At 37.8% G+C, this 13,257-nt stretch overlaps 1 protein-coding gene across 1 annotated transcript in view; it reads right to left on the bottom strand.

Moving 5' to 3' along the window:
- BSN (bassoon presynaptic cytomatrix protein) overlaps nt 1–13,257 on the bottom strand; it is a 222,519-nt gene that overhangs the window by 145,877 nt on the left and 63,385 nt on the right. The window contains exon 3 of the mRNA XM_034440718.3: nt 1,146–1,997. Coding sequence (XP_034296609.2) covers nt 1,146–1,997 — 852 coding nt within the window. The remainder of the gene's footprint in view (nt 1–1,145; nt 1,998–13,257) is intronic.

Here is a 13,257-nt window from a genome sequence, read left to right as displayed (position 1 = left end):
AACATGGATTTAAAATTGTTCCCTTCTCTCCTAATGAGCTGCTTCTTCAGAAGATTTTTTTAAAAAAAATCATCCAGCAAAGTTTTGGATACCAGCTATTTAATCTCAAGGGAATGATGAGTCATGTTTGCTTTGGGATTTAACCAACTGTCCCTCCTGAGTTTCATTACTGGAGGATGAGTTCAACTGAAAGGCCATTATTTGTCTATTTTGATCTAATGGAGTCCAATGAACCCTCTAGCAAAGTTAATTATCGAATCATAATTGCAGAATAATACCACTCATTTTTGTTTCTTTTTGAAATACTTCTTTTTATAGTTTTTTTCTTTCTTTATAACTTCCTGGGTTGTTTATTTATTCTTTCTTTCTTTTTTGTATTAAACTAATAACTGCAAAACAAAAGAGTAGCATTCATTTCAATTGTGGAATAGGCAATTACTTTTCTTTCTCAAATTTTGAGACAGAAAAGTATATGTTTTGAGCATCATGTAAAACTAATGCCTAGGATAATCTACATTCACAAAGAGGATTAAAAAAAGTATTACAGATGAGTACAACATTATGTTTGCTACACTAACTTTCCCCCCCAATATAACAATGCGTCAGATTCCAGCAATACTAAATTAGTTTTTCATGTGAATTGTTTCACTTATAGATTAAATGAAAACAGTCATACTACCTTCCTGGCCATTTTGCCATTCATCCCACATTGGATTCCCTATTGAAAACGTGACATCATCAATACACAAGTCATGGCCGCGTTTAAAGCTGACAGACAAGTCACTGCCACATTTCAAGGCCAAAATTTACATCTCTTTCAATCTGAAGATGTCAATGTGGTGATTTTTAATTTCCCCTTGCCATTGTATTCTGGCCCTCACCACTAAAGAAAACCTCCACAGGTTGGTCCTACTAAGCTCCATTTCAACGGTAGCAAAATGAAAATCCACACAAATGACTTCCATTATGCCTTTATTTTCCTACTGGCATAATGGCAACTTGCCCCTTAAAATCAGCTCATACAATCCTGATCCTTTATTGTATTTTTTCCCCTAGAGTCTAGACCATTGGAAATATACTGTAATGTTTAAGAACTAGCACAAGGAGACATTGAAGTGCATTAAAACATGCCCGACGTTTCTTACCTCTACCAGATGAGGTGTTGGGTTGAATCCACACATGTTGCAGACCTGCTGCTTACAGGATGTGCAGGTATTATAATTGGAGGGCTCTCCAGAGCCCACGTTTATCTCCGCTTTGCAGAGGGGGCACAAAACCCTTACTTTCGGCACTTCCTTTGGCTTGGTTACTTGTTCTGCTTTCGCTTGCTTTGCAGCTGGGACAGTTCCAGGCTTACTCTGCATTCCAGGTCCAGTGCTTGGGGCCTTAGGGCCAGCTTCTTTGCTAGCATCACTGAAGACAATTTTTGGAGGCACTTTGCCAGGAGACTGTTGACTTGGTGGAGTGGCCTCTGGCTGGACAGACATGAGTGTGCTTGCCTGGGTCAGGAGGGAAGCTCCAAATCCAAAAAGCTTCCCGGTGAGGCCCTCTTGGGTTTGTTCTTGAGCCCCCCCAGCACTGGGGGGAGGGACCGGAGTCTTAGCTGGGGAGTCTCCTACAATCTTTCTCTGATCAATGGATGAAGGCTTTGCTTGTTGATGCTGAGGGGAAGACTTCATCACTTCCTGAGGAGCAGCAGGTTTTGGCTGGACTTGGCTGGGTGGTTCTCTCTGGGGCGAGACTGGGGGATGTTTGGGGGATGGGGGTTGCATGGTTGCAGCACTTGGCCTGGGCCCTGGCTGCATAGTTCCGGGTTGTTTCTCTGGTCCTGTTGCCACTTGGGGCTGTGGTTGTGGTTGTGGCTGTTTGGCAGGGGAATGGGAAGGAGAAAGGGATGGAGAATGTAATTGCTGCTGACTTTTGGAGCGGGGTGCTGTGGTCATGTCCATTCCCAAAGCTCTCTGCATCTGGCAATTTAAACATAGCCATTCTTTAACCTAGAAGACAATAATAAAACAGAATAACTCATCAGCAACAAAAACAAGATTGTCATTAAACTGCAGAAAGAACTTCTTTTGTTGGGGGTGTTACTTGGAACCCTAACAGCAGATTCTGATGCGCCCGATATGCCTACACACATATGGTACATTGTCTTTTGCTCATTAAACTAAATAAAGCATATCTGTACCTCTTCATGGGTCTTATAGGTATTTTGTTGCAAGTAATTTGTCCTTTTTGGGAGCTGTTATCTGAAGGCTTCTATTGTTTCCTCTAATGCAACCAGCGTGTGTATTTCTATGAGCTGGTTCTTATTTCTGATGGTTTCCATCTGACCATCTCAGGAATATAGCCTGTCACGCTAACCCTTTTCCAAGTGCTGTGACATCAGCCATAAAGTAGCTTCAATGGAGGCTTCACTTCAGCAGATAGGGCAGTTATAAGGGCAGCAACTACAAGAATGAATAGGGTCTATCTATTATGGCCCATTGGGCTTGCTCATCTTACCTGGAAAGATACTTTGGCAAAGGCAGAACTATACCAGCAGCAATGTACAAAAATCACATTTGGGCCCAGTACTACCACTTTCTGCCGTGTCCTAAAACTATGAAAGATTGTAGGCCCAGCAATCTTTCTGAGGCAAACAGGTATGGTATTTTTTCAGTTGGCCGTGCACTCAGTATAGAAAGCAAGGCACATCTTCACTCAATAAACCCCCTAGATACAAAAAGAAAACTGTGGCATGTTTTGGCTAAGCAGTAATAAATGAATTATCTTCCCCCATGAGGAATATACCAATGACATAGCAATATCTGAATCAAGTTAATTAAAGAGGCTGTTTAGGAGCCACAAATCTGTTGATTCTTGGAATCCCCAAGATAAAACATGGCTATATGAGTGTTAATATGCAACACAGTTAAATAATCACAATTATTTATAAACTGGCGGATTTCTTTTCCCTGAGCAAGCACTTGTAGTCTTTAAAATCTGTATGATAATAAGATCTGCAAAATGGCAAAAGAATAACTGAGAACATTACAGTTAACAGAGATAGTTGGGAAAGTGGCAAATATTTGGCTCCAGGTTTAAAAACATACCAATTCTAAACCCATCCTTACCCTTGCATCCTTCTATTTTCTCTGATCTAATCCTGTTAGTTTCTCAGCCCATTCAGGCCTTCTTTCTATCACAACTGGAGTATGCTCACCACATAGTTAAGCTGCACTTCACTTTTAGAAGCTAAAGAGGGCACACAAAATGACTCAGTTACACACATACGTCATATAGATCTATCTATACAATCACACTCAAACTGCATTCAAATGTTGCCTTCACTATTAAGAAATATGCACTTGTTTGAAAATAGATTTAATCCATACTATTAAATTATGTCTGATACTTTGCAATCTTCAATAGGACAAAATGGCGCATCATAGAACAATATTGTTTGAATCAATGTACCTCAAATGGGCTAATTTACAGAATGCACCCAAAATATGAGATCCATTATTATTATTATTATTATTATTATTATTATTATTATTATTATTAATCAAATTTCTATACCGCCCTACTCCCGAAGGACTCAGGGCAGTGAACAGCCAAGATAAAATACAGATAATACAAATATTAAAAATCCCTTAAAATTATTAAATATTTTGGCCGAAACACAGATTAAAACCCCCAATTTATAAAATTACGAATTAAAAAATTTAATAGAGGAGAGTTAGGCCAGGCCAGCCTGCTCAGGTCCGGGATCCTCCGTCTCTCTGGGGGGAGCTCGTTCTAGATGGTAGGTGCCCCCACAGAGAAGGCTCCCATGAGTCCTATGGGATTGAAATTTGCCATAGTTGTGGCCAGTTCAGAACCACCATGCCATCCAACTACACTTCCTAGAAACCTGAAGGTTGCATGGCACAAGGGAGGGGCATATCCTCACCCTCTTTGACCCCTGTGCCCAATCAGTTGGTGACAAGGCTCAATAGGCGAGCAGCCATTGGCTACTTTGGAACCAAAGCTGAAATTCAAAATCTCTTAATAGCGTTGGCCCATGAAGGAAGAATGAGGGAACGATTCAAATGCCTGGTGGCAAAGTAGAGCTGGTTGGGAGGTGCTGAGTGTGCCGTCTTCCTTCCTGGAGGAAGGGAGACCTTGAGAACATGGTGGAATTGGAGGAGGGGAGTTTTCTTCAGTGTTCATGGATTCCTTTGTTCACCCTCCACAGAACAAAATGATCAGTTCTACAGGTCAGCCGAGTGGGAGCAGGAGAAATTAGAGGAGGGGGCTTCAGTGGGTCTCTCATGAGGGTGCCTGCTTGTATTATATGTGGAAAGAGAAAGTATGAGGGAGAATGTGATCAGCTAAGGCTGGCTGGGTGTCGCTGGAGAGGGGTGAGCCAGGACACACCAGAATGTCCTTGATACAGAGATACAACTTCCCTTGTGGTCCATTGGTCCCTTTGTTCCCCCTCACTTCAGCAAAGTAGCGGGCAGTTCCATGGATCAGCCAAACAGGACAAGGAAGAAGCTTCATGGGGAAGGAAGACCCTCTCCTGAGGGTCGTGAAGGAAGGAGAAATGGTGCCAGCCTATATTATATGGGGAAAGAAGTTATCGATAAGGCCGATCAGAATCCACATAAATGCTTGTGAGATCATAACTTTAAAATGCAATACAAGAAAGTGACACACAACCTCTTCACCAGATTCTCCCACTACCCACTGTTTCATTTTATTTTTTTTTAACAGTGATGGTCCCATGGGCAAGAAGTTCTCTGGAGACTCCACACACTCTTGACACTCTACCCCCTCCAGTTTTCTTCCCCCAGTTCTGATTTTCAAATTCACTTTCCTGTTTGTTCTCTTGCTGTTTGTGCTTTCTAGTGAGCCACTAGAGGCACAGTGGTTAGAGTGCAGTACTGCAGGGTACTTCTGCTGCCTGCCGGCTGTCTGCAATTTAGTAGTTCAAATCTCACCAGGCTCAAAGTTGACTCAGCCTTCCATGCTTTGGAGGTGGGTAAAATGCGGAACCAAATTGTTGGGGATAATATGTTGATTCTGTAAACCGCTTAGAAAGGGCTGTAAAGCACTGTGAAGTGATATATAAATCTAAGTGCTATTGCTATTGCTCCATTTGAGAAGAGGTGGCACTGGCATGGAGTATGCTATGGAACAAAGCTGTAGTTATGGATGGCTTCTCATTTTTCTACAAGGTCTGCCTCTCAGAGACATGTGTGATTTTTGAGTTTGAAATAGACACTTCTGGACTCTGGACCTAGTGAGCTTAGCAGCATCTACTTTCTTGTATTGCATTTTAATGTTATGATATGTAGACACAAGCATGGCTTTCCATTCTGCTGGGCTTTATATATAGCTAGAGAATCCGTGACCGGTTAGGTCATCCCCCCCCCAATATAATATACGTTTCTATGATTTGTCCATGGATGTTACAGGAAACAGGTGCAAGAAGCATTTTATTAAAAGTCTTAACCAGCCTGTTGTGATGCAAGTTATTTAGCCTATTTCTTTAGATACAGAAATCTTTTATTTTTGTTGTTTTTTTAAAAAAAATTATTGGAAGCTACAAAATCATATAAACAAAATGATTCAACAAGGAGGTCAGAGTCTAATTCCATAGTTACCCATCAAGTTAAGATACCAGGTCACAGAGTTCAGAAAGATCACTGCCTGAGAATTACAGCCAGTCAGAACAGGTTATGTTTGTTCTACGGCTTTTGTATTAGGAAAAATATTATTCCTATGAACAGTTAGACACCTGTGAGCTAATTGGTCTTCATTTGGTGAATAAATTGCTTCTTTTATCCTATTAGAATAATTACAATAAATCAAGAAATAGAAATTAGACCAAAAGGCAGAGCAGGGCATACTTATTATTTCTATTCTGCCAAGGCCACCTTTGCCTTGATAGAGGCAAAATCAAACATTCCCTATGATTTACATTGTACAGTCACACATATGTGCATTGTAAGCATCTGCTATGCAGTTGGCACCCCCAATATACACCAGTCTCTGAAACAGCATCTTATCTGCCAAGCTTCCCATCTTACTGAACTAGCCTAGCAGCTAGTCATTGTTTTACCTAGCGAGAAAGCTGCAAACGCTCTTCTAAGGCAGCAGCACCAAGGAAGATGGAACTAGATGTTCCAGATGAAAGTAGTGTCAAGCACTAGATTGCAATCCATCTGTGCAACCCCCACCCCTCAATCTAGCTTTACCTAGTAAACATGCAGTTTGTCTGCATTACAAACAGATGGAGGAGGGGAGATTGGTGCAGAAAAAGGGGTGGGTAGAGGATAAACACCCACATCCTACCTGCTCTTTTTTTCAGACCGGGTTCTTCACAAACAAGTTTCTTTCATATAATTTTTTTTAAAACAAGAAAGACACTGAAAATTATGTTGCCCTTAAAGTAAAACTTCATACTTCAGAGGAGTCCTATTTTTGCATTGGTATGTTCACATTTTGAGATTATGTTTCTTTAATGACCAGTCCCCTCCATGCCTATGAATGTTTGCTTGAAACAAAGGGCCATTGAAATCAGTACGTTTGCTTCCAAAATAGGGTTACAAGATTGTTGGCAAAAGGAAGACATGCCTTCTTTTTTCTCCATAAGTTCTCCATTTGGCAGTCATAGTCTTGCAATCAAATAGTGTCAGGCATTTTAGTATCTCTTTTTTTAAGCAGTTTTTCCCCCAGTGCAGCACTTTCCTAATAAGTGCTAACTGCAAGTTAACAAGCTCTGCTCTATAACCTTAATCAGTTGATTAGGACCTTCTCTCTGCTGCCTGAAACTGACCAGACCTTAATCAGGTACATACTGAAGGTTTTTGCCTCCTACTTTAGCACATTCCTGTGACTGAAAAACAGACTTTCTGATGAGCTACAGTATTTAATAACCTTATTGCAGAGTTCATGTAAAATTTAAACGAATTTTGAATTACAATCAAGGCAATTGATTTAAAGCAATTACGAATACTTTTGTTCTATTTAACATGAAAAGGATACTGCTCAATCAACAAGACTACTATGTTTATTCTATTGACAATATATCATTCTTACTAACTTTTAGTTTTTTGCATATAGATGAGTTCTTCACTGACATGGACTATCCTTTAAATTAAAATTAATCACAACATATTCCCAGTAATTTTGAAGATCTAGTTTCTTGCTGGAGCATGTTTATTCTCTAACAAATAAAATATCAAGGGAGGGAGAGAGAAGGAGACATCTATGTAGATAGTTCCCTTCCTTATAGAAACTGCTGCAAATCCAGGCCTTCCAATTAAGTCGTCATTTATACCAACTCTTTGAGTTCATCAAGAAATAGTATGATGCCTCACACTTTTCTTGTTCAGCTGTCCCATGTTCATAGCTCTGGGAAAAGATTAAAAGGTCTGAGCATGTGCATTTGTGTATTGATATTTCTCTCTTTGCAAGTAGGAAATGTGAGAATATTGTTCCACAGTTCAGTCTTTGAAATCGGCACAAAGGCATTTTAGCTTCGTTTGCTTTGGAAACTTCTTTTATTTTACTATCTTGATAAACAACGCAATCACCTTGAAAGAATATAAGTCATCTTAGTCAAGACAACAGTGCTGAGGTGTTTTCAGTATTTTGGGAATGAGCCAAGGGATAGGCACCTGAATGAGCAAGAGCCTTTGGGACTCTGAAAATCATTCTCTGTCGCAAAATTCAAATAACAACTTGGGAGGAAAGAGGTTGGCCTGAAGGCAACAAGAATCACTGGTGCTCAAAATTGTTTTCATTCACTGGTCCCCTAGGCCTGGAGCAAAACAAGCCTATAAAGACATTGGATTTTTGTACATGATGGAAGGGGGGAGAACTTAGCTGAAGCATGTAACAGTAAAGTAATGTCATTCACCATAAATGAAAAGAACAAACCCTGTAAAAAATCTTATATAGAATAATGTAATTGACCATGCTACTACTTGCATGCAATACAAAATTGGGACCTCCTTTTATAATCAGTTTTGTTGTTTTGTTGTTTGTAAACATGCTTGCCAAAAGGTAATGCTGAAGATAGTTTGGAAGCTCCTCATAAGAAACTATGTTACATCTAAGGGTTTGAGTATTCTGTCTACATCACTATTCTGTGTTAAACTGAGGTCCTAGCTGACCTCAGTGTAATGAGAACTGTATGCCTTGCTATTTACTTGTAAGGCCAGCTTTCTACGCATACTGTAAATGCTTCCATTTTCTCTCAGGAAACTTTGACCTACTTTTAACTTGCACTACTATAATTCATAAATGATGCATTTGCATTTCTTGTCATTACAGCCTTTCTAGATAATGTAGGTGAAGACACTCTTCTAAGCTGCTAAAGCCAGATGCAATTTTCAACTCACAGGCATCCACGTGGGATGGTACAAAGGGGCAAGTGAGGATAATATAAATATAGCAGAATGGGGAAGAACATTGCAAAACAATAAACTTCCTATCCCCAGTTCCTATCCAATTTTGCAACTTAACCAAAATACATGGGAAAATAGATAGTGAAACTTAGTAGATTTCCCCCCATCAATCTTCCATTTTGGATGAAAAGATTTAATGCCGGGGAAGGAATGCTTTCCCAAATGTGCACAAGACCTTTGATAAAATTATAAAACAATATCTAAAAAGAGAGTATTGATCAGTGTAACATAAACCCTCAGCAGAACATAAGAATGTGTTCCACCATTCCCAAACAGCAGTCAGTGGTCAGAGATTATGGGAGCTACCATATAACTTTTGAAGAGCTACAAGCTTCCCATCTCTCACGTAGAACTTTTTAAACTTGTAAAAACTAAAAGTCCTATCAAGGAGTGAGACAGGGATGCCCTTTATCCCCTTTATCGTTCATACTATCCTTAGAGATACTGTTAAATGAAATTAGAAGAGACAAGGAAATAAAAGGACTGAAAGTTAAAAAAGAGGAATATAAACTTCAAGCCTTTGCCGATGACTTGGTCTTCATCATAGAACAGCCAATATCGACAGGACCCAACTTGTTATCACGAATAGAAGAATATGGGAAGGTAGCAGGACTCAAAATTAACAGGCAAAAAACGAAGGCACTAACGAAAAACCTCACAAGACAACAAGAGAAAGAACTAGAAGACAGAATGGGTATACAAATGACAAAAAAAGTAAAATATTTAGGAATATGGCTAACAAACAAAGGATAATCGATTAGAGAAGACAGCTACAACCAATTAACAAGACAGATAAAGAAAGATCTAGAAATTTGGAGCAAACTACAGTTATCATTTCTTGGGAAGACAGCCTCAATCAAAATGAATGTGCTACCAAGAATGTTATTTTTATTCCAAGTGATACCGATAAAATTGGGGAAGAATTTTTTTAAAGATTTTAACAAACTTATAGCGAATTACATTTGGCAGGGGAAGAAAGCAAGGATCAAAATAAAACATTTACAAGACACAAGGGTGAGAGAAGGATTAGCACTTCCAGACTGGGAAACATATTGCAAAGCAACTTCAGGGTACAGACATTGATTGGTGGCCCTATATGCAAATAAAATCTAGATACAGGACAGATTTGGCACAATTTGGATTTCAAAAGGAAACATATGAATTGGATAAAATTCTTCATGGAACAGAGGATAAATTGATAAAAAAATCCTATAATTATTTATTAAGATACAAATTGGAAGAAGAGGTAGTTAAAGAAAATATGATAATTTGGGTGAAAAATTTTGGATACAATATTGAATTAGATAAATGGGAAAAATTATGAAATATAAATTACAAACTAACAAAGTCTGTACCCTATAAAGAAAATATGTATAAAATGTTTTATAGATGGCATCTCCCACCTGCCAGATTGGCAAAGATGTTTCCTAATACCTCTCCACTATGTTGGAAATGTAAACATCAAAAAGGAACTTATTATTACATGTGGTGGTCCTGCCAGAAGGCAAAACAATTTTGGCAAGCAATGAAAACACAAATAGAAGAAATTATAAATCAACAAATAGAAATGAGGCCAGAAACTATTTTACTGGGAATAATTAATGGGTCATATGAAAAAGAAATAAGATACTTAATTATTCACATAATAACAGCAGCACGAATAGTTTTCGCCCAAAACTGGAAAAACAATTACATACCACCAGAAGACAAGGTGATTAGAAAAATTATGGAGTGTGCAGAAATGGATAAGTTCACAAAGGAGATACAAGAAAAAAATGAAACAGAATACTACTTAGTCTGGGAGAAATGGTATAAATGGTTGGAGGAAAAAGGGGGAAAAAAGGGGGGACAAAAGAAAATTAAACAATGGTTAAATTAGGTGGAGAAATATGGAAACAAATGGGAAGATATAAATTGTGGAAAGGAAACTAGGTACCTGTTTATATTAAATGTAAATAAAATATTTAGATTAAGAGAATATATATATATGATATATATATATATACTAGAAATATATGTATAAAAGATAGATTAAGATAAAGAGAAAATGTAAAAATATAATTACTGATGCGAAGATGTTGAAAAGAAGATGTAAATATATGTTTTTGTTTGTTTGTTTTTTGTTTGTTTTTTTAAAACAACTGTTTAATATAAATTATTTTTTTTTAAAAATCTAAAAGTCCTATCCATCTGACAAGTGCAAAGAATGAGTATGTAGATTGAGAGTTAGTTTTCCTCACTGCAGTGACATTTGCGTTCTCAGAGACCTATCCAAACTCACATCATTTATTAAAATGCTCTATATCAGGAGTGTCAAACTCACGGCCTGCGGGCTGGATGTGTCATGCGCTGGTCACGCTCATCCTCATTTTAACAAAGAGGGAAAAAGTTGCGATACATCACATGATGACAACTTGTCGTCGCAAGTTTGACACCCCTGCTCTATATGGTTTTGCTGCTGGGTTATTACACTTGAGTTTTGGTTGTGTTATTTGTTTGTTCATTCTATTTGGAGACTGCCTGACTCCCAAGGTATTCTGGGTGGCTTCCAACACATACAAAGAGAAAGAAAACCAAACAGTTAAAAAAGCACATGTGTTTGGAAGAGTTAAACAATCAAACATTCTAAAAACCAGCAAAAAGTAACCAAAACCTGGCAATCATCTTATCTCAGCCTGGATGTAGAACCATGTTTTTAATTATTTCCAAAATAGCTGGAGTATGGGAGCCACAGAAAGCTCTAGAATTAGGATAAAAAAGAAATGCAAAAAAAAAAAAAAAGAGGCAAATAAACTGTCATTCATCTAGTAAATAAGTGTGTAAATAAATTTGAGAGACTGTTAGCAAAATACATTTAGATACTACTTATATAATTTTATATTGCTTTTAAAAGGCAATTATTTCTTATAAGTATTCTGGAAAAATTCCATTTCATAAAAAAGGGCATACAAGGCAGGGAAGCGACTTCTCTGTAAAGGTAGCATTAAAATATAATTTTTCTTTGCCATTCTTAAGCTAAATTAGATGAGGCCACAGTGATCGTAAATCTGTTTAGATGTGACAGAATCATAAATGACGGAAACTGTACAAGTCCTCTTGGTATTATTTACTTGCTCAGTGAACAGCACTATATAACTCCTGAGAACTGTGAAAGTCAGTCCAGATAAACTGTCAAATTCCTTAAACCTGTTTCCTGCAGCATTACATTTCCCCAGCATGATAATGCAGAGAACAGGAAGGCAAGAAGGATTAATTAACCCTTAAAACCTTTCCCAAACCATTCTCTGAAAAATTGCTGAATGCAGCCCCCCCACCCCTTCTCCACCAACCTATTGTAATTCTGAGCGCATCAATCTACCTTTGGTAGTCAACTCTCTTGATAACCTCATGGTTGACTATCATTATCATGAAGCGAAATGTTTAAGTAGAGTTAATACCAAGAACTAAATCCAAGTTAGTTTAAAAAGGAAATTATTCTGAGGAAAGCAGAATCATAAGCCATACATAGCATCACAGCTTTCCCTTCTTGGATATTAGTGTTATGCAAAAGAGAGCCATAAATAGAAAGTAAAAAAAAAAAAAATCCAGGCATGAAATAAGAAAAAGAGAGGAAATATGGCTACTCCTAGTTTATCTCAGCACTGTTCACTATAACACTTCCTGTCTTCCTATCCTTGCAAACAATCCTTGACTCTACCACATTCATTATACTGCTCTTTGTTTCTAAATTTCTGTTTTTGAGGATCTTACAGCAACTCATGATCGTGATATTCTTGCTTTTGCCTTCCTTCTCAGTCCATTAACTCTTTCTTGCTATCTTTGGCTTGTGATTCAGTTCTCATTCATATATTCAAGTCATATTTATTCAACACCCAAGCCTTGGTCATATCTCTTCTGGTTTTACAACACAAACCTAAGTACCCATTCTCATTGCCTTTCATTTATTTCTATGTTTCTTCTAACATATTCAACTCTCTATTCCATGTAACAAATTAAGTGGAAGTATGTTCTTATTCATACCCATTTAACACCATTTAATTCTATTTTTCTTCTCAGGTACAACTATACAGCTCTGATACATTAATTTTCAGATACATGCTCACTGCTGCATTATACAATCAACCTAACATTAGCTGCAAATAATTCAGAAACTCAACCAAAACACTGTCCGTAAACCAACATCTGAATCGCCATCAGTACATCTCTACCTTCTCCACAGCATTTTTATGTTTTAATTCATAAATATATTAAACAACCTAGAGGAGATTATACATTCTTGTTTTATTCACTACTCTGGGTTGAATCAATTACTAAGCATTCCATTTATTCTCACTTTACTTCCAACATAAACCATTCTTATCACATTCAGTAAGTAACTTGCAACTCTTTATTTGTGCAAAACATTCCATAATTCAAATTCAATTTCTGGAAATGAACAAATGGGCAATAAACTTTCTTTCCCACATTCATACACTTGTCAATGAAAAAAAAAGAGGCCTATATGGTCCTTTGCCTGCCTGAACAGCACTTCCCTAATTTTGTTCACTGTTATTTCGTTGTAACCCTTTGAAGAGAATTCTGCTGCCAAGCCATTCCCAGACACACTTAACATTCTAATCTCCTTCAAGTTTTTGCATTGATCCAGCTACCTTTGCATCAGTATAATGGAACAACAACAGCATTCTTCTAATTGTCAGACAAAGATGTAGTCTTCTTCATACACACATTAAGCACAGCTACATCGTAAGCAAACCACATTCACACTTTAATGTTGTAACACTACTCCAGTTGCATTATCTGTCACTGCAGC

The sequence above is a fragment of the Pantherophis guttatus genome, chromosome 2, assembly GCF_059756535.1.
Source record: "Pantherophis guttatus breed Tessera chromosome 2, ASM5975653v1, whole genome shotgun sequence".
In the NCBI taxonomy this organism is placed as follows: Eukaryota; Metazoa; Chordata; class Lepidosauria; order Squamata; family Colubridae; genus Pantherophis; species Pantherophis guttatus.
The sequence above is the reverse complement of the archived record's forward strand: the minus strand, read 5'-3'. Positions and strand labels throughout refer to the sequence as shown.